This window comes from Hyla sarda, chromosome 3, assembly GCF_029499605.1.
Source record: "Hyla sarda isolate aHylSar1 chromosome 3, aHylSar1.hap1, whole genome shotgun sequence".
NCBI lineage: Eukaryota > Metazoa > Chordata > Amphibia > Anura > Hylidae > Hyla > Hyla sarda.
The window spans coordinates 27849217-27872836 of record NC_079191.1 but is presented as its reverse complement, the minus strand read 5'-3'; the positions used below and the strand labels follow the sequence as shown (position 1 = coordinate 27872836).

Here is a 23620-nt window from a genome sequence, read left to right as displayed (position 1 = left end):
TCCTGACACTGATGTCACCGCCAGGCTCTGTAATTGCGCTGCTGTGTGGCAGTGATTCTAAAAGCGATGCCTGTTCTCTGCATGTTATTCTGAATAACAGTATTATTTCACTACCCCAGCACACTCCATATGCGTGTTAGAACACAGCAAAGCGTTCTACACCCCTATTGAGGCTGTATGTAGGCTAGAAATAGCCATTTTTAATATAGTTTCACCGTGAATAAATTCGGATCAAACCAAATTTTTTCGAAAAATTCGGCGAATCGTCTGAATAGAATTTTTTAAATGTTTACTCATCGCTATCTATGTGCAGACAAACCGGGACACACAGGCAAGGTAGGCTAACTCTAGGGGCGGTCAGTAGCGCATCCGCAGCGTCAAATGCGCTACGTGTGACTTTACCCTTATTCGGGAACCACTTATCCACATGTTTACTTTCCAAACTAAAAAAAAAGTGGTCCTTGGTGCTCAGACTTTCTAAAAACAGTTACAAGTCATTCAAAATTTATTAAAAAGCACAGCAGCTGGTGTAAATTTCAGCTACACTTTATGTTCATGTGTTTTACTGAGCACACTGAGTAAACAATGACAGTGCAGGGGAAAAAGTAAGTAAACCTCTGTGTTAATGTTTAGGACAAAAAGTGTTTCAACCAAGGATATGAGGTTGCAGGTCTGGTTCACATCGATTCACTGTCCACAAGAACACAACAAAATAAACTAAAAAAAAATTGGAAAATATTCTAGAATTAAAATGCTGTGACAGGATTTTGAGAGGGCAGTGCATGTGAAGCATCTCAGAAATAATAACACATTTGCAGGAAGGAATGGTTTGACTTCACTTTATCCCTGCACTTACTGTTTACTTAGTGCACTTAAAGGGGTACTCCTCTTCTCAGCGTTTGGAACAAACTGTTCCGAACGCTGGAGCCGGTGCCAGGAGCTTGTGATGTCATAGCCCCGCCCCCTCATGATATCACTCCCTGTCCCCTCAATGCAAGTCTATGAGAGGGGGCGTGACAGCCGTCACGCCCCCTCCCATAGAGTTGCATTGCGGGGGCGGGGCATGATATCATGAGAAGGGCAGGGCTATGATGTCACAAGCTCTCGGAGCCGGCTTCAGCGTTCGGAACAGTTTGTTCCAGACGCTGAGCAGCGGAGTACCCCTTTAACAAAAATACACAAATGTTAAAACTGTTCATAAGTAATAAGTCTACTTAGAGTGCACTTGTCTATAACTTTGAAAAAAAAGACAAAATTTTCTTTGTAATCGATAATAATAATTGCCTTATTTATATAAGAATGACATATTCCACATCACTTTACAAAGCTTTTTGTCATTATTTACTGTCCCCACAATCTAGATTCCGCATTAACCTATCAGTACGTTTAGGAGTTTGGAAGGAAACCGGAGTATCCAGAGGAAAATCACACAAACATAGGGAGAACACACAAACTCCATGTTGATGTTATCCTAGTTTGGCTGTAACTTGGTGATGAGTGATTTCTAATATAATCCCTCTATGAATGTTGTAATGTAGAAAAGTCTTATAATAGAAATACTCTTATTTGTAACATACTGTAGCTGGCAACAGGTATGAATATTTTTCTAGAATTTAAGGCTGTCTTTTCTCCACCACAGGTTCTTCTGAAGATGTTGGCCCTTGATCCAGTCACAGTTCTTCTGTATATACTTACATGTGTTGTCATAGCGGCTATTTTTTATAAAGATAAGGAACATGTACCTAAGAATTATCCTCCCGGTCCAAAGCCATTGCCAATAATTGGAAACATTTTCAACTTGAATATGAAAAAGCCTTACTTATCATTTCAAGAGGTAAGAGACAATAATCGATGACAAAGACCGATGGTCTATTGATATATTTTAAAGCTTATAATATCTACAAGATGGTTCTACTGTACTTCATATTGGTGGGAATGTATTAATAATGCTGGTTTTGCTTTAGTTCTTTGTTTTGAAGCCGACAGTTTTCCCTGTGAATTTGTTACTGGGGCAAAAATGTTGGCAACACTGGTGCAAAGTATTGGAAAGGTCACGTCAGGTAGGGCAGGGAAGAGTGTGCCCTGAGCTTACCCAGAACCTTACCCAGAACCTCTGTCCCTCCGCTGAACTAAAGTGCAAGGTCGACATGTACTGGACATGGACTAGTGATGAGCGGCAGGGGCCATATTTGAATTTGCGATATTTCGCGAATATATGGACAAATATTTCTCCTATGTCCTCTGACTGGAAGTGGCAATATTCGCATATATTCATGTATTTTCATGTATTCGGCAAAAAAATAACAAATATTCGTCATTACGAATATATATCACTATATTCTAAATATTCATGAAATCGCGAAGTTCCGATATTCGCTGTAAAAATTTTCATTTCGAATATTCACGCTCAACACTAGTATGGACATGGGATCAGTGAAATCCTGCACTCACCCGCAGCCCCTGTCCTTACCTATTGCATATCTGCCCTAAGCGACGGATCCACAACTCATGAAGATGGTCCCTTCCTAAATAAAGTGCTGGGACATCAAGTCAAAATAACAAACTACTATAAAAAAAAAACTAAATAACACAGTAAAGGGTCAGGTGACACAATCAGGAGTAGCCAAGTTATACAAACACACTAACTAATACAGAAAGAGACAAACCAACAGATAAATCCGAGTGAACAAGCAGAGGTCAGAACTGAGAGGAATAGACAAATGCTGAATCAATAAGCGAAGGGTTAACCAGAAAACACAGCCAAAGTCAGAATACAGGATACAAGTAACTTCATTAACAAGTGTAATAGCACACTCCAGGTTTAACTCCTTAAAGGAGATCTGCAGTGCTCTGAACTTATCCCCTATCTGAAGGATAAGGGATAAGTTATAGATTGTGCGGGTCCGAGCGCTAGGGCCCCCTGAGATCTCCTGTATGGGCCCGCGGCAATGTACAGGAAAAGGGGCGTTCTGTTCCCACATGACGCAGCAGCCAGCACACCCCTCCATGAATCCCATAGAGATGCATGGAGGGGCGTGCCAGCTGCCGCATCATGCGGGGATGAAACAGCCCCTTTCCTGTACATTGCCGCGGGCCCATACAGGAGATCTCAGGGGGCCCCAGGGCTCGGACCCACTGCGATCTATAACTTATCCCCTATCCTTCAGATAGGGGATAAGTTCAGAGCACTATAGATCTCCTTTAAGGACACAGCCCATTTTGGCCTTAAGGACACAGACAATTTTATTTTTGCATAAATATCTAAATATCATAACTCTTTTATATTTCCATCCACAGACCCATTTGATGGCTTGTTTTTTGTGCTACCAATTGTACTTTGTCATGGCATCACTCAATTTACCATGAAATGTATGGTAAAACAAAAAAATATATATATTTGTGTGGGGAAATTGAAAAAAAAAAGTAATTTAGCAAATTTTTAAGTTTTTGTTTTCATGCTGCACACTTTACGGTAAAAATTACATGTTTTCTTTATTTTTGTGGGTTAATACAATTCAAATTATGCCATATTTATTTATTTTACTGCTTTTAACTTCTTGAGGACAAAGGGTGTATCTGCCGGCAGGACTCGTGGCTAATGCTGGACATCACCGATCACTTTTTATGTCCCCACATAGCACTGATCAGTATTATCGGCGATCTACTTCTCTGATCTGCTGGAAGGCAAACAAGAAAAGAAGACACAGAGAGGACGGATGAGGCAGGTGAGGGGACCTCTGTCCGCCATCTTGGATAATTGGATCCTGCGAGCGATCCGATCATCCATTCCAAGTGACGCATTGCCACAGATTCCATGATCAGTATTGATCACTGCATCAGAAGGGTTAATTGCAGACATTGGCGTTATTGCTGATGACCGCCATTAGTGGCAGGTCCTTGGCTCCTTTGCTGCTGATAGCAGCTGGGACCTGCTGTGCATGGTATAAGCACCGCTCCAGTGCTTGCTTCATGTATAGGAAGCAAATGAACGTCCTGAAGCGTTACGTACCAGGGCACAAGGAGGAACATTTATGTCCTTTGTCAATATGGGATTAAATAAGCAGCTGACCAGGTGTGGTCACACAAGGTACCAGGCCAATTGGCCAATAAGAAAAAACCATGAATAGGCCAGGGTGTAACCACAGCAACACAAGCTAAGCTAGAGACTAGAAAGGTTTAAAGGGGTTGTGCGCTGCCCTAATTTTCGGAGCTCCGCTCACAGCGTCCGGAAGTTCATTACTTTGAACACTGTGTGCGGGCTTCCGTGTTCGCAGCCGCTGGGCGTGACGTCACGCCCGGCCCCTCGCGAGGTCTCGCCCGCCCCCTCGTGATGTCTCGCCCGCCCCCTCAACGAAAGTCTATGGGAAGGGGGCACGGCCGCTGTCATGCCCCCTTCCCATAGACTTTGGTAGAGGGGGCGGGCGTGGCGTCACGAGGGGGCGGGCGAGGGGCCAGGCGTGACGTCACGCGTTCGGAGTAATGAACTTCCGGACGCTGTGAGCGGAGCTCCGAAAATTAGGGCAGCGCACAACCCCTTTAACCCTATGGACAAAACTGGAACAAGTCATTATACGACATGGTCAAAACAATAAACAGTATAACAGTATAAGGTCGGGGATACAGCTCAGGATATACAAGGTTAACAAGCTATCTAAGACAGGGAACCAGCATACTAAATAACGGCAGGAATGCAAAGTAGTGCAAAAATATCAGGAAATATAGCAGGAGGTATATACATATATGTCTATTATACAGACAACAGCCTCAGAAAAACCAAAGCAATAAACGACAGGTATAAGAATATGAACAAAAAAAGGATTACTGGAAATATATATATATATATATATATATATATATATATATATATATATATATTGGGGAGATTAACCGGGGATGAAGGGAATAGACAGGTAAACTGGAGTCAAACACTTTTTAGCTCAGGATAGACAGGTACTGGATTAAACATGACTAACATCAAAACAAAACTTTAAACATAGAGGAATTCAAAATCCAAACTGGTCTGAATACTGTTCAAGATTCTAAACAGATCAGGATTCACAAGTAACCAAGTACAGTAGATAACTAACACGACTAAGCTAATAGGTACACAAACAAGTCAAAACTACAAAGGCCATGGCTAAAACAAATTAAAGGGCTTATCCAAGAAAAAACTTTTTTTTATATAACAACTGGCTCCAGAAAGTTAAACAGATTTGTAAATTACTTCTATTAAAAAATCTTAATCCTTTCAGTAGTTATGAGCTTCTGAAGTTAAGGTTGTTCTTTTCTGTCTAAGTGATCTCTGAGGATACGGGAACCGCCCAGTTTAGAAGCAAATCCCCATAGCAAACCTCTTCTAAACTGGGCATTTCCCGAGATACGTGTCATCAGAGATTACTTAGTACTGAAAGGATTAAGATTTTTTTATAGAAGTAATTTACAAATCTGTTTAACTTTGTGGAGCCAGTTGATATATAAAAAAAAAGTTTTTTTCCTGAAATACCCCTTTAACATGTGTAAACAGACACAGACAGAAGTGAAACTGAAATTAAAACATAAAAAGTGAAACAGAAACACTTGCCAGAAGACTAAGGAGGATCCAATACCCCTCCTCAGCTGCTGATTGGCCCTGACGCCGCACGGTTTAATTAACATTATATATTAATACAGTTTTTTTATTCCCCATAGGGGACTATGGCATGTGATCTCTAGATTGCATACACTGACCAATGGTGCTCCATAGAACAGCATTGATCAGTGTTATCGGTGCTCTATTGCTCCAGCCTGCCATAGCTGACTGAACCTTTGGAGCACCGATCAGATGATGAGGAGTAAGGTAAGAGACCTGGGATGGTGCAAAAATTTTGTCTACAAAGGCGAAGGTTTATTTTGGTGCCAACCTCCCCCCACCCCACACTCAACACTAACTCAATGAAGGATGGAAGCACCCAGGCAAGGTAGAATATTGTGCATCCCTCCCCCCCCCCCCCCGGCCTGGGGTTGCATATAGTATATGCATTGCTGCTCACCAGGGGCACACGCAGGATTTTCTCACAGGTTGGGGTTTAGAAACATAAAATAATGACTAGGATGACATAACTACTGCAGTGACTAATACCATCATACTGTTATTATCTAAAAACCACTATACATAATACGTGGGAGGCTTGGTGTATGCTGGTGGAAGGTGTGATAAACTGATGGTGGCTTGAAGGAGGCTGTGCATGGAGCTCCAGGTGGCTTGAATCTGCAGCTGAACAATAGCCAGTATCCTGCTGCTGAGGGTCTGTTCAGCGCTTGGAGGGGGTGCCAAAGAGAGCACTGGAATCAGGGTGAATTGGCATCTAAATGGTGCGGGGGGGGAGTGAGAAGGTCTGGATGAAGGTGTCTGTGGATAAACTGTGCCGAGTGCAGGCAGAGCTTGAAAGCATAGACCAGGTGGTCAGGCCAGTTCTGTGGAACTTGGTGGAGCCAGCGCAGTTCTGAAAACAGCCCTGGTCGGTGCGCTTCACTACTGGCAGAGCTCAGCAGAAGTTAGCCCATGCCCATGTTGCGTGCATTGAAGCCCAGTTCTACTCAACAAGGTCCAATAGAACTGGAAGGTTATTGGATTAACTAATTGACAGATCTTTCGCGATGGAACCTTGCAATGCGAAGGATGCTTAAGTCTATTTTGGAAGCTACCAAGGCTGCAGGAGGTTCATACCGATACAATAGGGACACATTTATCAAAATCGCCTCCTTTAAGAAATGAGAACGTATGGTACAAGTGACCACTCTGACAACTAAAATTTAGGAAATAGAGGAGACTATACACAAACTCTCTTTGGTAATCTTAGTGAGAGATGAGTTGTTGGCTTTAATACTTAAGCTCCGACACTTGGTTCTCGAGAAAGCCAAAGCTGCCATTGCAAAATGTAGATGGAACTTTTATGATTTTGGAAACAAACCCAGCAAGACCATAGCTAAAGCCCTTCTTATGCAATGCTCACACTCATTTGTCTCAGGGGTGCAAACACAAGATGGAGAAAAAAATGTTCTTCCCACTAAAATTGGTGAAGCATTCCGTTCACATTGGTCCACACTATACAATTTGGGGAAATCCCCTAATCAAAACCTCTCTAGTAGTCACACACAAAAAATGTGGGAATATCTAGAAGAAGCAGATCTCTCTCGCCTCCCAGAGGATGTTGTTTCTCTCTTAGAGAAGCACATCTCAGAAATAGAGTCAACAAAAACCCTGAAAGATATGAAAATGGGGAAAGCCCCTGGATCGGACAGTAAACTGTTTCCTACCATAAGGCTTTTAAACCAACTTTGCAGGACAACCTGTTAGCCTCTTTAAAGGTGTTCTCCCCCATAAGGTGATTTTAGTAAGTACCTGCCAGACAGTAATGGACATGCATAGGAAGAATCTGCGCTAGTCTTGGGGCTAAATGGCTGTGTTGTGAGATTACCATAACACTGTGGCTGGGTTTTTGTGAACTGGTATTTCCTGTTTGAGTTTCTTCTTTGCCTACAAATCCCATAATTCCATTTTCCTCCCTCCCACACATCAGCCACCCCACCCATTGAAACATAAATGAGCTGCATCCATTCAAAACACCTGTGGTTTTCAATCAGGGTGCCTACAGCTGTTGCATTAGTTGCAGATTGATCTCTCTCCCACCAAGCGATCCCTCCACTCATTGAAGCAGACAGGCTCCCTGTCATCAGCTGACTAGTGATGTCAGGTCTCGGCTGGATGTCAGGTCTGGAAAAGAGTATAGGGGATGGATTCAGCCAAACCCAGAGAAAACAGTGTGTGGTAGACGGGGCATTGCTAAGTCTCAAGAACACGGGGGCTAGGGCTCATAGACCAAGCCATGCCCCTAACCACATCCCAAGTTACGCCACTAACCACACCCTCATTCACGTCCAATCACACACAGCCTCCTTTTTCTTTTTTAAATTAACTGGTGCCAGATTTGTAAATTACTTCTATTTAAAAATCTTAATCCTTCCAGTACTTATCAGCTGCTGTATGCTCCAGACGAAGTACTTTTCTTTTTGAATGTCTTTTCTGTCTGACCACAGCGCTCTCTGCTGACACCTCTGTCCATGTAAGGAACTGTCCAGAGCAGAAGCAAATCCCCATAGCAAACCTCTCCTGCTCTGGACAGTTCCTGACATGGACAGAGGTGTCAGCAGAGAGCACTGGGTTCAGACAGAAAAGAAATTAAAAAAGAAAAGAACTTCCTGTGGAGTATTCAGTAGCTAAAAAGTACTGTAAAGATTACGATTTTTTAATAGAAGTAATTTACAATTATTTTGTCTGGCACCAGTTGATTTAAAAATTATTGTTTTCCACCGGAGTACCCCTTTAAATATACTCCCTACTACCAGCACAGATGCACTCTGCTAATTTTGTGTTACCAGTAGGGACAAATGATACTACCACTACCATTGACTAACAACACTAAATTGTTACTGAATAAAATCAACTGTACAAAAGACCAATATTCTCACATACATTTACCATATAGAAGTAGATACCAGCTGTGCACAGGATCTGTATAACATAAAAGTGATTAAAGGCATGTTTACACGTATGTATTTTCTTCCGCATATATTCTGCAGATGTGCAGTATAAAATACACATGTGAACGTACTCATAAATTTCCATCTTGGGACTCACAGGTGACATATGTTCTTATCGGCAGCATCCTCTTTCCTTTTTGTCTCCATGTGACTCAGACCATCATAACGACTTTCTCCAGCCAAAACTTCATCTCTTTGGCATCTGCAGGAAAAACATGTTAGAATTTTTTTCCCCAGTGCCCTGCTCTTCACAATCACTCCTTGGTGTTATGCTCAGTAAAAGCAGGCAGGTAGGCAGCCAGGTTAGTAGCTAACTAGGTAGTTAAGTAGTCCGGTTTTTTAGGTAGGTAACTAGCCAGGTAGGTAGGTAGCCAGGTATGTAGGTAGCTAGCTAGGTAGTCAGGTAGGTAGCTAGGTAGTTAGGTAGCGAGGTATGTAGGTACCCAGTTTTGTAGGCAAGTGGGTAAGTAGCCAGGTAGTTAGTTAGGTAGGAAGGTATTTAGATAGCTAGTTAGGTAGTAAGCACAAGGAATCTCCCAGCAGCACACAGTTTAGGTGGAAAATCCAGATATTTATGGATTTTTCACCTAACTTTTACTGTATTTTTACCTAACCTGTGTGCTCCTCTGTTATTTATTTGGGCAATTAAGTGCTGTGCTGCTTTTCTCTGTGTTTTTGTTAGGTAGTCAGGTATGAGGGTAGGTAGTAAGGTAGAGAGGTATGTAGCTAAGTAGCCAGGTATGTTTCCCAAGCAGGATGCCTCCAGCTGTTGAAAAACTATAACTCCCAGACAGAGCCAGCCGGCGTTTTCTGACATGTTGCACGCGGCAAGCCACTTCCCATTAGCCACCGCTGTCTTATCCTCTTAGGGACTCAGCCCATTTTGGCCTTAAGGACTCAAATTTAATTTTTACATTTTTGTTTTTTTCCCCCTCGCCTTCTAAAAATCATAATATTTTCATCCACAGGTGAGTATGAGGGCTTATTTTTTGCCCAACCAGTTGTCCTTTGTAATGACATCACTCATTTTACCATAACATGTATGGCGCAACCAAAAAAAAAATATACTATTTGGGTATTCACGCTGTACAATTTACGGTAAAAATGACATGTTTACTTTTTAACCAAATGAATATGTTTAAAATCCCTCTAATTTGCTGACATAACTTTTTCACTTTTCCATCTAAGCGGCAGTATGAGGGCTATTTTTTTGATGCCACATTTGCATATATAAAACTTTGATTACATTTTTTATAAAAAATTTAAAAAAATTGGAATAAAATGTTACAAAAAAAAGCAGCAATTTTTTTTTTTTTTTTTTAAGTTTACGCTGTTCACCTTACTGGATCATTAACATTATATTTTAATAGTTCAGATATTTGCGCACGTGGTGATACCAAATATGTTTATACTTTTTTAATTAAATTTTTTTACACTTTTGGGGGTAAAATGAAAAAAAGGGACAATTTACATTTTTATTGGGGGAGGGGATTTTTCACATTTTCTTCCTGGTTGCTGGTGGTTGGCGAGTCATACTACGCTCAGCCAATCCCCGGCCGCAGTGGAGTCCTGGCTCGGCCGGCGATAGGCTGAGCGGCAGTGTGACGTTTTCGGCCCGGCAGCAGGTGCCGGTGTAGTGAAGAATTGTGTGTCTTGAAGCGTTCTCACACTGCCGCTCAGCCTATCGCCGGCCGAGCCGGGACTTCACTGCAGCCGGGGATTGGCTGAGCGTAGTTTGACTCGCTGACCACCGGCAACCAGGAAGAGGATCGTGGCAGAGACCGAAGCCGGTTACCGGAGGCCCTGGGGGAACGAAGGAAGGTATGTACATCTTTATTTTTTTTCTGCCGGCAGTATGGGGGACAATTTTTATATTCTGGAGTTTTCCTTCAGTTTTTCAAAGCATTATTACTCTGCATTATCTTTTCATACCTGTTTGCACATGTTTTTACAAGGCTGTATATGTAATGACTTCTTTTATATGTTTTCCTCCACAGTTGTACAATGCATTTCCATCTCTGATGCACTGGATTCCAGGAAGTCACAAAACCATTTTACCAAATGCTGATGAATTACATTCATTTATTAGAGAGGTCTTCATAAAACGAAGGGATGAACTGGATGTCAATGACCAGAGGAATCTCATAGATTTTTTTTTGGTCAAACAGAAAAAGGTAAAGTAATGAGGTAAATATTTGATGCTAGTGTTTGTCTAGGAGGGGCAGAGAGGGTTAAAGGAGTACTGCAGCCAAAGACAACTTATCCCCTATCCGCAGGATAGGGGATAAATGTCTGATTGCAAGGGGCCCGACCACTGGGACCCCCACAATCTCCTCTACCACGGCTAATGTGCCAGTGGTCGACCTCACTAAGAGGGCGACAGACACACCTCCTCCATTCAGCTCTATAAGGGGGTAGGGCATGCACGAACGCTGCATCTCCGCCTCTCCCATAGAGATACACGGAGGAGGCATGTCCGCCGTGGACGTCATCCCTTTTGCACGGGGAGACGGCAGCAGAGCCGGGGCCCTGTACAGGAGATCCCAGGGGGTTTGGACGTTCTGATCCCCCGCGGTCAGACACATACATAAGTTGTATTAGGCTGCAGTACTCCTTTAATTGGGCCCTTACTAATTCCCATGATGCCCTACACTTCTGCTGGATTAAGACTGTGGGACTCTTTTACTATGTTTCTCCTATTTTTCCGCTTTTTATAGTGAATTTTTATTTACTTTTTCATCATTGTCATGTCATTGAACTTGTGCCAAAGCGCTTTAAAGCTTTGAACCTCTCTGTTGAAAGTGAAAGTTTACAGCATGAAAGGACACAAAAAAAAGGGTAAGAGATTCCATGAAGACGCCAAAAACAGGGTAAAAAAAAATAAAAACGTAATGACCCCCATTCTGGAAAGGATTGAAAACCACTAACAAATTTAGGATTTAAGCAGGAACTGGCGAATTGTTAAGAAAAATAGCTGAACTTTGGCATATAGCATTAATAAATTGAAGGAAATACATTTACCTATGTATTGTTTTTTAAATTTAAAGGGAAGCACAATAGTAAATAGCAAAGATTTAGTTGAATAAAGTAACACACTCACCCAGTTGTTGGTGAACAAGAAGGAACTCTTTGTTCCATGCACCAGAGAGAATGCACACAGCAGGGAAGGGAAGGAGAGAGCTCCAGAGAGCTCGTGGGTGATGGTCCCGTTTCGTGGATGATCCACTTGGACATGTCCCCCAGGGTTTTGTTCCAAGCAAGAGCACCCCGAGACACCAGCCATACTTTCTAATACAGGTGCATCATCCCACAGACTTTCGGATGTTCTCCATTTCACTGTGCAGACTGTATATACCTCCTGTGTTAAACAATAGTAAATAGGCATATGGTCACTTAGAAGGTCAGTCCATCCACTGGCACATAGTACATATACTGGATATTTTGTAATGATTTGATCCTTCAGTTGAGATCTATAGAATTTAGCATTGTTCTTCCACCTCTAGTTTTGTAATTTGCACCATGTTTCATGGTCATCTTCGCTTTTCTATATTTATTATTGCTTTGTACCATTTTGGGGCCCATTTGTTCCTTCACCAGTTTTTTGCATTTTGATTGATGCAGATGCAAACTGTTTGCAAAAAAGAAAAAAAAAATCATACTCACCACATGGTGTTTTTTGGGCCAGATGTTAGCAGGGAGTCAATAGGGAAATATGAAACCCCAAACCCCCACATTGTGTTTTTATTTTTTGGCTTTTTCACCCTTAAGTGGAAGCCCTGACAGAACAGAGTTTTTTTGTATCTACATAAATGTCCGTATCTAAAGTATGTTCTATATTTATGTCATTTTAGGAAAAGCCAAATCCTGACGTATACTTCCATGATGGAAACTTAACCTCTCTAGTTGCGGACTTGTTCGCTGCTGGAATGGACACGACTTCTGCCACATTAAGATGGGGCCTTCTATTAATGATAAAGTATCCTGAAGTTCAAAGTAAGAGGGTATTACTACTTTTGGTTTGTAAATAAAATACAAACCACCATTAAAACCACTGTTTCAATTGACCCCTATTGCAAATTGCATTTGTCTGCCAACTTTCAGCTGTTAAGATAAACAAAAATATATCTACACAGCTATAACAAGTGGTTTCTCCAAATATAATTATATACAACACATCTGTATTGACAGACAAGCGAGACCAATTTTTCAGTGACAATAGTGACAAAAGATATTTGATTTGCGTGTAAAACTTAACCTTTATTAATTACAAAATACCAACTAATAATGTGAGGTATGCATATAGTAAGTGTACAATAAGCATGCTCTATATCTCATATATTATAGCTGAGACCCCCTGACACATGACATATCCCACCACTGTGGTTATAGGCTATCAGTAAGGATCTCAGCCTAATGTAAGAATAACTAAATGTACTCCCACCCGTGCTCACAACCAGATAGCACACAGTGGGGCAAAAAAATATTTAGTCAGCTACCAATTTTGCAAGTTTTCCCACTTAAAAACATGAGAGAGTCCTGTAATTTTCATCATAGGTATACCTCAACTATGAGGGACAAAATGAGAAAAAAAAATTAATGAAATAAAATTGTCTGATTTTTAAAGAATTTTTTTTGCAAATTATGGTGGAAAATAAGTATTTGGTCAACAACAAAAGTTCATCTTATTGCTTTGTTATATACCATTTGTTAGCAATGACAGAGGTCAAACATTTTCTGTAAGTCCTCACAAGGTTTTCACACACTGTTGCTGGTATTTTGGACCATTCCTCCATGCAGCTCTCCTCTAGAGCAGTGATGTTTTGGGGCTGTGACTGGGCAACACGGTCTTTCAACTCCCTCCAAATTTTTTCTATGTGGTTCAGATCTGGAGACTGGCTAGGCCACCCAAGGACCCAAAATGCTTCTTACGAAGCCACTCCTACATTGCCCAGAAGGTATTTTTTGGATCATTGTCGTACTTAAAGACTCAGCCACGTTTCATCTTCAATGCCCTTGCTGATGAAAGGAGGTTTTCACTCAAAATCTCATGATACAGGGCCCCATTCATTCTTTCCTTTACATGGATCAGTCGTCCTGTTCCCTTGGCAGAAAAACAGCCCTAAAGCATGATGTTTCCACCCCCATGCTTCACAGTAGATAGGGTGTTCTTTAGATACAACTCAGCATTCTTTCTCTTCCAAACACGACGAGTTGAGTTTTTACCAAAAAGTTCTACTTTGGTTTCATCTGACCATATGACATTCTCCCAATCATCTTTTGGATCATGCAAATGTTCTCTAGCAAACTTCAGACCCGCCCGGACATGTACTGGCTTAAGCAGGGGGACACGTCTGGCACTGCATGACTTGAGTCCCTGGCGATGTAGTGTGTTACTGATGGTAGCCTTTGTTACTTTGGTCTCAGCTCTCTGCAGGTCATGGGATTATGGGTTATGGGGTTTTTGCTCACCGTTCTTGTGATCATTTTAACACCACAGGCTGAGATCTTGCATGGAGCCCCAGATCGAGGGAGATTATCAGTGGTCTTGTATGTCTTCCATTTTCTAATTGCTCCCACAGTTGATTTCTTCACACCAAGCTGCTTGCCTGTTGCAGATTTAGTCTTCCCAGCCTGGTGCAGGTCTACAATTTTGTTTCTGGTGTCCTTCGGCAGCTTTTTGGTCTTGGCCATAGTGGAGTTTGGAGTGTGACGGTTTGAGGTTGTGGACAGGTGTCTTTTATACTGATAACAAGTTCAAACAGGAGCCATTAATACAGGTAACAAGTGGAGGATAGAGGAGACTCTTAAAGAAGAGGTTACAGGTCTGTGAGAGCCAGAAATCTTGCTTGTTTGTAGGTGATATATATAAACGCAAATAATACTGATTGTTGCTAGTGGTGATTACCATTTTGTACATGACTTTAAATGGTGTTGGTTTACACTGACACTCATTTTGGTAGTTTTAAAAGAACTAATAAAAGTATTAGGTATACCTTATTTTTGTGCACATTCTTAGTTGTTCTAACATTCGTTGATTGTTTGTAGGTGACCAAATACTTATTTTACTGAGTAATTTACCAATTAATTCATTAGAAATTCTACAATGTGATTTCCTTTATTCTTTTCCCCACCATTCTGTCTCTCATAGTTGAGGTATACCTATGATGAAAATTAAAGGCATTTCTCATCTTTTAAAGTGGGAGAACTTGCACAATTGGTGGCTGACTAAATACTTTTTTGCCCCACTGTACGACCAGACAGTGTCCAATTTAAAGGTCACTTGGGCCTCAATAGTGATTGATATAACAGTGTGACAAATGACATAGAGTCATTGGTCCAATAGTAATAACAGATGGTCGACACTGTTATCTACTGATTCTGATCAGCCGGGTGAGGTAAACCCAGTGACTTCACACTATGGTTGGCTCCCAAGCTGTATAGCAAAAATAACAGTAACTCAATATAGTGAAATAAGTAAACAGAAGTGTATGTATTTTGAAGTTATGGAAATCTCTTTTAGTAGCTGTGTGAATACCGCCTACTGATGCGAGACTTCAAATTCATGAAGTGACCAGGAGAAGGTATTTTTACATTATGCACACCGTACATAAGTGAATCGGTATTAAACGATCCGGCTACTGTAACCCTCAGCTATTCCATCAGCTGGTGAGTGTACACTGTTCGTCCATTATTGGAACCACATCCTCACAAACTGGTAGAGTCCCACGTTTGCTTTCAGGATAAGACACTGTCTAATATTGTGGTTTAAGGGTTACAGGCTAATCCTGTACCATGTACCTAACCGTGTAGTAATAGTCAGTACTCGATAGAACGTGTGAGTGCCATGAGATAGAGCATGCATTTAAAACCATTCAAACGCTGCCACCAACATTTCACTGAATCTCTGGCTTTATCAAGGAAATCAATAATTCTAATACAAAACTAGCTTTTTGCGTGGAATTTGGAGTAGCCACTTGTTATATTAGCTGTGTCGAGTTGTTTATATTTTTTACAGTAACTTTGTTGTTTTTCAACAGTAAATTGTATGAATAAACCTAACTTTTAGTAGAGGGTTGCATAAGATGGATTACCTTTTATAGTTGTATATAGAGAATATGGTAATTTGGAAGTGTGGCAGTGCTCAGATACCTTCCTTTCTCACCATGCTCCTTGTTAATTGGCATATCTCTCCATGTATATTGTGCTTCTCAATATATTATTTCTGTCTTATCTAAGGGAGCAGGGTTGCAGTGATATGGTAAGTGATATAGTAAGGCTGCAGGGTTAGTAATTCCATCTCTACGGTATCCAAAGAGATGCAGCTTCACGCTGTTCTCCCCTGCACCTTACTTGTAAAAGATAAAGGAGAAAGATCACATGACAGGCTGAAGCTGCATCTCATTGGAATACACTGAGACTTTATGTTTGATTTATAGGGCAGAAGTTCTATGTTACTGACCTATCACTGGCACGAATTAGAGTTAAAGGGATACTCTGGTGGATTTTTTTTTCTTTTTTAAAATCAACTGGTGTCAGAAAGTTAAACAGATTTGTAAATTACTTCTATTTAAAAATCTTAATCCTTCCAGTACTTAACAGCTGCTGTATGCTCCACAGGAAGTTATTTTCCTTCAGAATTTTATTTGCTGTCTTACCACAGTGCTCTCTGCTGACACCTCTGTCCATGTCAGGAACTGTCCAGAGCAGGGTAGGTTTGCTATGGGGATATGCTCCTGCTCTGCACAGTTCCTGACATGAACAGAGGTGTCAGCAGAGAGCACTGTGTTCAGACAGAAAAGAAATTCATACAGAAAAGAACTTCCTCTGGAGCATACAGCAGCTGTTAACTACTGGAAGGAGTAAGATTTTTAAAAAGTAATTCACATATCTGTTTAACTTTCTGGCACCAGTTGATTTAAAAAAAAAAATAGTTTCCACAGGAGTACCCAGTAAGTTAATGATGTGTGATGCATTAGGAAAGCCATGTCATATGCCAAGAAGAAATCAACATAAAAGACAACTCAAAAATGGCACATCAACTAAAACCAATACACACATAAGGAGAGAAATATAAAACTGCCTCAACATTATTTTCAAATTATAGCTTATACTGCACCATACAAGCAAAGACATGCCCAGCAATTCTTTAATGTTGTATTTCTGAAACTAAATAAATTTTTGCTTTAATAACAGAAAAAGTTAAAAAAGAAATTGGAATGGTTATCGGTTCAGCCGAGCCTCAGATGGTGCACCGCCAACAAATGCCATACATGGAAGCTGTTATCCAGGAGATTCAGAGATTCGCCAATATTGTGCCAAATAATGTGCCACATCAGACTAAACAAGATGTCATCCTGAAGGGATTCTTCATACCAAAAGTAAGTATCTTGATTTAATGGTAATCTGTCAGCTCTATATCATGCTCAGAGTTGCAAACATAGCAGATAGATGATAGGGAGATAAAACAAATGATACCTGTCTCTTAGCTAATGGCTGTTTGGAAAGCCGACACTAGGACAGCACAGGAATGCACCATCTTATAGATGGCTATACATTCCTTGCAGATTCCGCACAAAAAATTGAACTTCTTTGGGCGAACATGGAAACTGGAATTTTCATGCCGGAAACATCTGGCACAGCAATTCCACCATGTGCACTAAGCAGCAGAATCCCGTTGAATTCAACAGGACTCTGCTCCAGCAGAATCTCTGTGCCGAATTCCAAGGCACAAACAGGCACGGAAATTCTGCCGTGTAAACATGGCCCCAGTGTCATAGAAGCTGAGTTGTAACATGCACGCCTCCTCCCTCCTCACATCTCTCTGCCCTACATATATACATGGCTCAGTAATCAAAGCCAAGAAGAGAAGGGTGAGGGAGGGAGGAGGCATGCATGCTGAAGCTCAGCCCGGTTCTTATGAAACCTGAGCACGTTGCTGGGAAATTTGCTAAATTTTAGCTGCCCCATGTCGGTGTGGAAATTTAGGGTCAATTATTTTTTCTAAAACCTTTTTCTCTTTTTTTACTTACATTTTTCATTCATATTGGGGGTTTGACTGGGTCTCACAGGCTTACATTCATGGCAGACCCAGAGGTAATGGTTTGGTTCTCAATTGCCAGGACAACCATCCCTAAATAATTAACATAAATTAACGGCAAACAGAATCAGCCATGTACTGGAACACATGAGCAATATATGACCAAAAAAGAAGGTACCAGTATAACACTATAAGGCTGGGTTCACACTACGTTTTGTACTTACGGTTCCCGTATACGGCTGGGAGGAGGGGGGCGGGGCTTAATCACGGAACCATATTTAATGCATGTCTATGAGCCGACCGGAGTGAACCACAGCCTCCGGTCGGCTGCGTTTTTGGCCGTATGCGCTTTCCCGACCGTAGGCAAAATCACGGTCCACCACGTTTTTGCCTGCGGTCGGGAAACCGCATACGGCCAAAAATGCAGCTGACCGGAGGCTGTGGTTCACTGCGGTTGGCTCATAGACATGCATTAAATATGGTTCCCCTATACGGCTGAGTGCGGGCGCCGCAATTAAGCCCTGCCCCCCCTCCACCCAGCCGTATATGGGAACCGTAAGTACAAAACGTAGTATGAACCCAGCCTAATACTAGGTAATGCAACAAAAATAATCTTTAGTATAATAAATGTACATACATTTAAAAGACTTTTAAAAAACAGAGGATATAGGCATTCAGGGATGACAACATACAGAGAGGAAGATACAGGCATCCAAAAGGGTACTAGTAAAGTGTGGTAATAACAGATATGCTATATAAGAGATCTTAAAGGGGTACTCTGCTGCTCAGTGTTTGGAACAAACAGTTTCGAACGCTGGAGCCGGCGCCGGGAGCTCATGACGTCATAGCCCGGAACCTCAATGCAAGTCTATGGGTGGGGGAAGTTTCTATAATGGGGTTATTTATGGGGTATTTCTATTATGAAGGCCCTTCAAATCCACTTCAAAACTGAACTGGTCCCTGAAAAATTTCCGATTTTGAAAATTCTGTGAAAAATTTGAAAATTGCTGCTGAACTTTGAAGCCCTCTGATGTCTTCCAAAAGTAAAAACATGTCAACTTTATGATACAAATATAAAGTAGACATATTGTATATGTGAATCAATATTACATTTATTTGGAATGTCTATTTTCCTTACAAGCAGAGAGCTTCAAAGTTAGAAATGCATTTTCAAATTTTTCATGAAATTTGGGAATTTTTCACCAAGAAAGGATGCAAGTATCGACGAAAATTTACCACTATCATAAAGAAGAATATGTAATGGAAAAAAATTCTCAAAATTGGAATGATTAGGAAAAACATCCCAGAGTTATTAATGCTTAAAGTGACAGTGGTCAGATGTGCAAAAATGCTCTGGTCCTTAAGGTTATAATGGGCTTAAGGGGTTAAGAGTGTATAGAGCTGAATATTTTGTGATGCCTCCAGTGCATAGTGCTGAATATTGTGCTGAAAATTGTGCTGAATATTTCTGCACCCTTTGCAAGCTGCTAGGCAGAGCTGACACACTGTAGAGTTCAGTGCTGAGAGCTTTGTGCAGTCTCAGCCCAATCACTGCCCATCTCACACTGAACTTCTCTTGGCTGTATGTAGCGCAGTGAGTGAGGAATTTCTCCCCAGCAGGGCTCCAGATGTCACACCTGTTGGAAACATCCCTTCCCAGTCCCAGTCTGTGGAGCTCATTGAGACTGAGGAGAAGGTACAGAACATTAGCAAGTTAGATACCTAAAAAATAATTAAAAATAAAGGCAATTAGTGTTTTTTTATGATGGGGGAGTGAACTGGGAGGATTTTAAAATTTATCAAGCACATGACAATTACTCTTTGAGTTACAAGGGGGGAAAAGGGACTGAATACTAGACAATAAGGAGCAAACTTAAAGCTGAACATATTGCTTGTACCTAAATGCACAAGTCTTAATTTATATTTTGTCCTCCACTATTAACCCACTAAATATATGGAATGGGCTGAGAAGCTTAAAAAGAATGTGATGCCCCTTCTCCACAAGTGCTCTTCAGATGCACACAACAGGGTACAAGAGGGAGGGTAATGAATATAATAGGGTGTTTAGGGCCATGGTCATTTGCCCCTTATGGGGCCCAGATATTATTGATGGTGGACCTGCCCAAAAGACTCTACTCTCTGGTAGATCTCAGCCTAGAGAATTATCCATGAATTCATAAATCTTTGCAGGGAACTCAAATAATTCCATCACTGACATCTGTCCTACGAGACAACAAGTACTTCAAGAAACCCGATGAGTTTTACCCTCAACATTTTCTTGACTCTGATGGAAACTTTGTTAAAAATGAGGCCTTTATACCATTTTCTGCTGGTAAGTAACTTCAAAGTAAGGTTAGGGCTATGATGAGAATTTTTGTAGTGCTACTGAAAATGTTTAAAGGGGTACTCCCTTGGCCAGCGTTTGGAAGTAGATGTTCCGAATGCTGTTTTCACTGGTCCGGCCACGCCCCTTGCAACATCACGACCACGCCCCCCCCCCCCATAGACTTGCATTGAGGGGGCATGGTAGTGATGTCAAGAGGGGCGTTGCCGACCTCCGCAGCGCAATAACATGGGACATTTACTTCCTTACGCTGGCCAGTGGAGTACCCCTTTAACTATTGAGCTACCATAGTAGTCAAAGGTAATCCCTTAAATTGGATGTAATCTTTTGGACTGTAGTTGTCACTCAATAGCTAGAATCAATCAGTAGTGATAAGAAAAAAGTCTTAGGCTGGAATTCCACTTGTTTTATTTATTTTTTTTAAAAGTCAAGAAAAACAGCAATTCTGTCGCATGGTGTTTCTTCGGCCAAAAAACCCTGCGGCCAGATGTTAGCTGTAAATCAATGAGAAATTGCAAAATTCTTTTTCCACTTGCCATTTTTCAGTTTGGAGTTTTTTTTAATCCTTTTGGCATTTTTTCACTCTTTTTTGGCGTTTTTCAGCTCCTTGGCGGTTTTGCTAAATCGAAGCATGTTGAGCCTATGGCGTTTTTTTCCCTGAAATCATGGCATTTTTCTCCCATAGAAGTCTATTTGGGTAAAAAAAATGCCAAGAAAAACGCCATGTGGATTTTAACTTTGGTGCTTTTGCAGGCGGTTCTTATTCTCTTTTGGACTTTAGCGCACCAAAAAAGTGATGGAGATACATTTTATAATATAATTTCATAGGGTAACATTAAAAAAAATAATAATAAAAAAGATACAGAAGTGATGGAAAAAAAATTGTATTTAAACAATATTTAAGAATTTTTAAACAGGGATCAATTCATGTGTGCGGGCAGGGCACTAAAAAAATCTAGCCGTCAATAATAAAAATGTAGTGTGTGTGTTTTTCACTTTTTTTCAAATTTTTTTAGGTGGTACTACTACTCCCAGCATGGAACACAATGTTCCATAATAGGAGTAGTAGTACATGTACTAAATGACAGATCGCCCCAGGTCCGTTGCAATCCTTCTGTATAATGTATAGATGCGGCTGGCCGCTCTTCTATGGTCCCTTCCACTGACGTACAGATACACCTATTCACATTTCCCGCTGAGAGCTGTGATTGGCTGCCACCATCCGGCCAATCCCCACTCTGGGCGGAAAATATGAATGAGTGATGTTCTATTCACATCACTGGCCGGAGTACAGAGCAGAGATGTGAGTGCTGTATAGAGCGGCTCCACATCTCTGCTATATTATGGAAAATCGCATCGGGTGTCAGGATTGACACCCGGGGCAATATGTCTATTAGTACAGGTACTACTTTTCCCATCATGGAACAGTCTGTTCCATGCTGGGAGTAGTAGTACTACCTAAAATGTAACAAAAAAAAAAAAAGAAAGAAAAAAAAATGTAAACACACATACACACTTTATTAAAAATGTTTTTCCATCCCTATTGCATTTTTTTTTTATTTAAATTTTTTTTTTTTGGTACCCAACAGATTAAAAAAAAAAAAAAAGAAACGCCAAAAGGGGCCAAAAATGCAATGTCAAAACGCCAGAAAAAAAACACCAGAAAAACATCAGACGCAAGAAATTGCACTGGCGTTTTTTCTGGCATTTTTTTCAGTGAAAAAAAAACGCTGGAAAAAAAACCAAGCGGAATCCTAGCCTTAGTGTAGCATTGCCAAAAAGAGTGTTAGCAGATTTCTGATAGGTTAACTCTTGTTTTACAATTGGTGTTCTCCTGAGAGTCTTAATTAACTTAGAATTCTAAGCTAAGTATTTTACAGTCAACTGGAGCATAATAATGTCACTCTACAATGAGATGATGTTAGAAAGTGCTTCAATGTTTATAAGGGTAAACACATATTTATAGACACAAGTTCTTTGGGTGTAGATAATGAGTGTCATATGATGTTAAACCATTAAAAGGGGTACTCCCATGGAAACCTTTTTTTTTTTTAACTCAACCGGTGCCAGAAAATGAAACAGATTTGTAAATGACTTCTATTAAAAAATCTTAAACCTTCCAGTACTTTTTAGGGGCTGTATACTACAGAGGAAATGCTTTTCTTTTTGGATTTCTCTTCTGTCACTACCACAGTGCTCTCTGCTGACCTCTGCAGTCCATTTTAGGAACTGTCCAAAGCAGCATATGTTTGCTTTGGGGATTTTCTCCTGCTATGGACAGTTCCTAAAATGAACAGCAGAGGTCAGCAGAGAAATAAAAAAAAAAAACATTTCCTCTGTAGTATACGGCCCTTAAAAAATATTGGAAGGATTAAAATCTTTTAATAGAAGTCATTTACAAATCTGTTTCACTTTCTGGCACCAGTTAATTAAAAAAAAAAAAAAAAAGTTTTCCACGGGAGTACCCCTTTATTACATACCAGTAATGTATGCATATATTCAGGTTGGTAGATTCTGAATATATGCATAGATTACGTAATGATAAATATGTAAATTCAACGTTAAGCACGTCTAGTAAGGACATTTGAGCAGACAAAGAATACAAAGAAGTCTGTTGGTTCCTTATAATGAGAAGTACAGAGGAATGAGTAAAGAGCTTTAGTCTTCCAGACAATGCTGGGTCCTACTGTCACACTTTTAGAGGAAAGAAGGTTTCTACACCAGCACAGACGGGGGTTCTTTACTGTAAGAGCAGTGAGATTGTGGAATTCTCTGCCTGAGGAGGTGATCATGGGGAACTCTGTAAAAGAGTTCAAAAAGGGGTCTGGATGCATTTTTGGAGAATAATAACATTACAGGTTATGGATTCTAGATTTATAGTGACAGAACGTTGATCCAGGGATTTATTCTGATGCCATATTTGGAGTCGGGAAGGAATTTTTACCTCTAGTATGAGGATTTTTTGCCTTCCTCTGGATCAACTCAGTAGGGACTCATTAGGGATATAGGTTGAACTTGATGGACTCTGGTCTTTTTTCAACCTTATGAACTATGTTACTATGTTATGAACTAGGTTACTCCATGAAGGACTATTACTATAATCTTTTCTCTCTGCTCCTTTTTGTAGGGAAGAGAAGTTGTGTTGGAGAGAACTTGGCTAAAATGGAGCTTTTTCTCTTCTTTACAAAGCTGCTACAGAACTTTACATTCGAGGCTCCTCCTGGGGCCAAGCTGGATCTCACCGGTACAGTTGGCTTTATCTCACACCCACAGGAGCATGAGATCTGTGCAATTCCTCGAAATTAATGTGCAGCTTGGAAAGTTTTGATTTCATCAAAGTTTCCACATAATACATTGGTCCTTTAACTTACAATAAAAATGGTTTCCGGGCCCCTAGGTATGTCCATATTCATGAGCGCTGATTACCCATACCTTGATCATAATTCCTAATGTTTTCCTACTACTTGTTTTAATATTACTTACTTTAACTGGACTGTTGCCAAGTGTCATCCATTTTTCTCTGGGGAGAATTCCCCCTTTATGTTTTGTTTGTAATTTGTATTTTGAAAACCTTAATAAAAACTAGAAAACCAAAAATGGGTTCCGGGATCAGCATTGTATGTTGGGACCTTAACTTTTTTGGAAAACTTTAATTGGTT

General features: G+C 40.7%; 3 protein-coding genes across 10 annotated transcripts in view; 2 read left to right on the top strand and 1 right to left on the bottom strand.

Annotated features, from left to right (window-relative positions):
* The window catches only part of LOC130361225 (serine/threonine-protein kinase SBK1-like), a 613716-nt gene extending 590701 nt beyond the window's left edge, over positions 1-23015 (bottom strand). For 3 of the 6 annotated variants that reach the window (XM_056563971.1, XM_056563973.1, XM_056563974.1), the window contains exon 1: positions 22906-23002. The gene's annotated coding sequence lies outside the window, so the exon portion shown is untranslated. Of the gene's footprint in view, positions 1-22905 lie in introns of all 6 variants that reach the window. The other 3 variants (XM_056563970.1, XM_056563977.1, XM_056563972.1) reach the window with 2 other exon arrangements.
* Positions 1-23620, top strand: part of LOC130361218 (cytochrome P450 2K1-like) — a 221263-nt gene that overhangs the window by 113280 nt on the left and 84363 nt on the right. The window lies entirely within an intron of this gene.
* Positions 1178-23610, top strand: LOC130361223 (cytochrome P450 2C31-like). Of its 3 annotated transcripts, none has more exons than XM_056563965.1 (7): positions 1178-1490; positions 1640-1834; positions 10578-10754; positions 12432-12573; positions 16774-16958; positions 19808-19949; positions 23151-23610. In XM_056563965.1, exons 2-7 carry the CDS (start codon positions 1652-1654, stop codon positions 23240-23242), a joined length of 921 nt encoding a protein of 306 aa, XP_056419940.1. In that variant the 5' UTR covers positions 1178-1490; positions 1640-1651; the 3' UTR covers positions 23243-23610. The 3 variants fall into 3 exon arrangements, with proteins under 3 accessions (XP_056419940.1, XP_056419939.1, XP_056419941.1); XM_056563964.1 differs by having other exon boundaries at positions 23089-23610; XM_056563966.1 differs by lacking the exon at positions 19808-19949 and having other exon boundaries at positions 23089-23610.

Excerpts from the sequence above, each read along its gene's own strand:
- LOC130361223 (XM_056563964.1), top strand. The coding sequence starts at position 1,652 with ATGTTGGCCCTTGATCCAGTCACAGTTCTTCTGTATATACTTACATGT. Across the intron at positions 1,835-10,577 it reads CTTACTTATCATTTCAAGAG|TTGTACAATGCATTTCCATC; the intron begins GTAAGAGACAAT and ends TTTCCTCCACAG. Across the intron at positions 16,959-19,807 it reads AGGGATTCTTCATACCAAAA|GGAACTCAAATAATTCCATC; the intron begins GTAAGTATCTTG and ends AAATCTTTGCAG.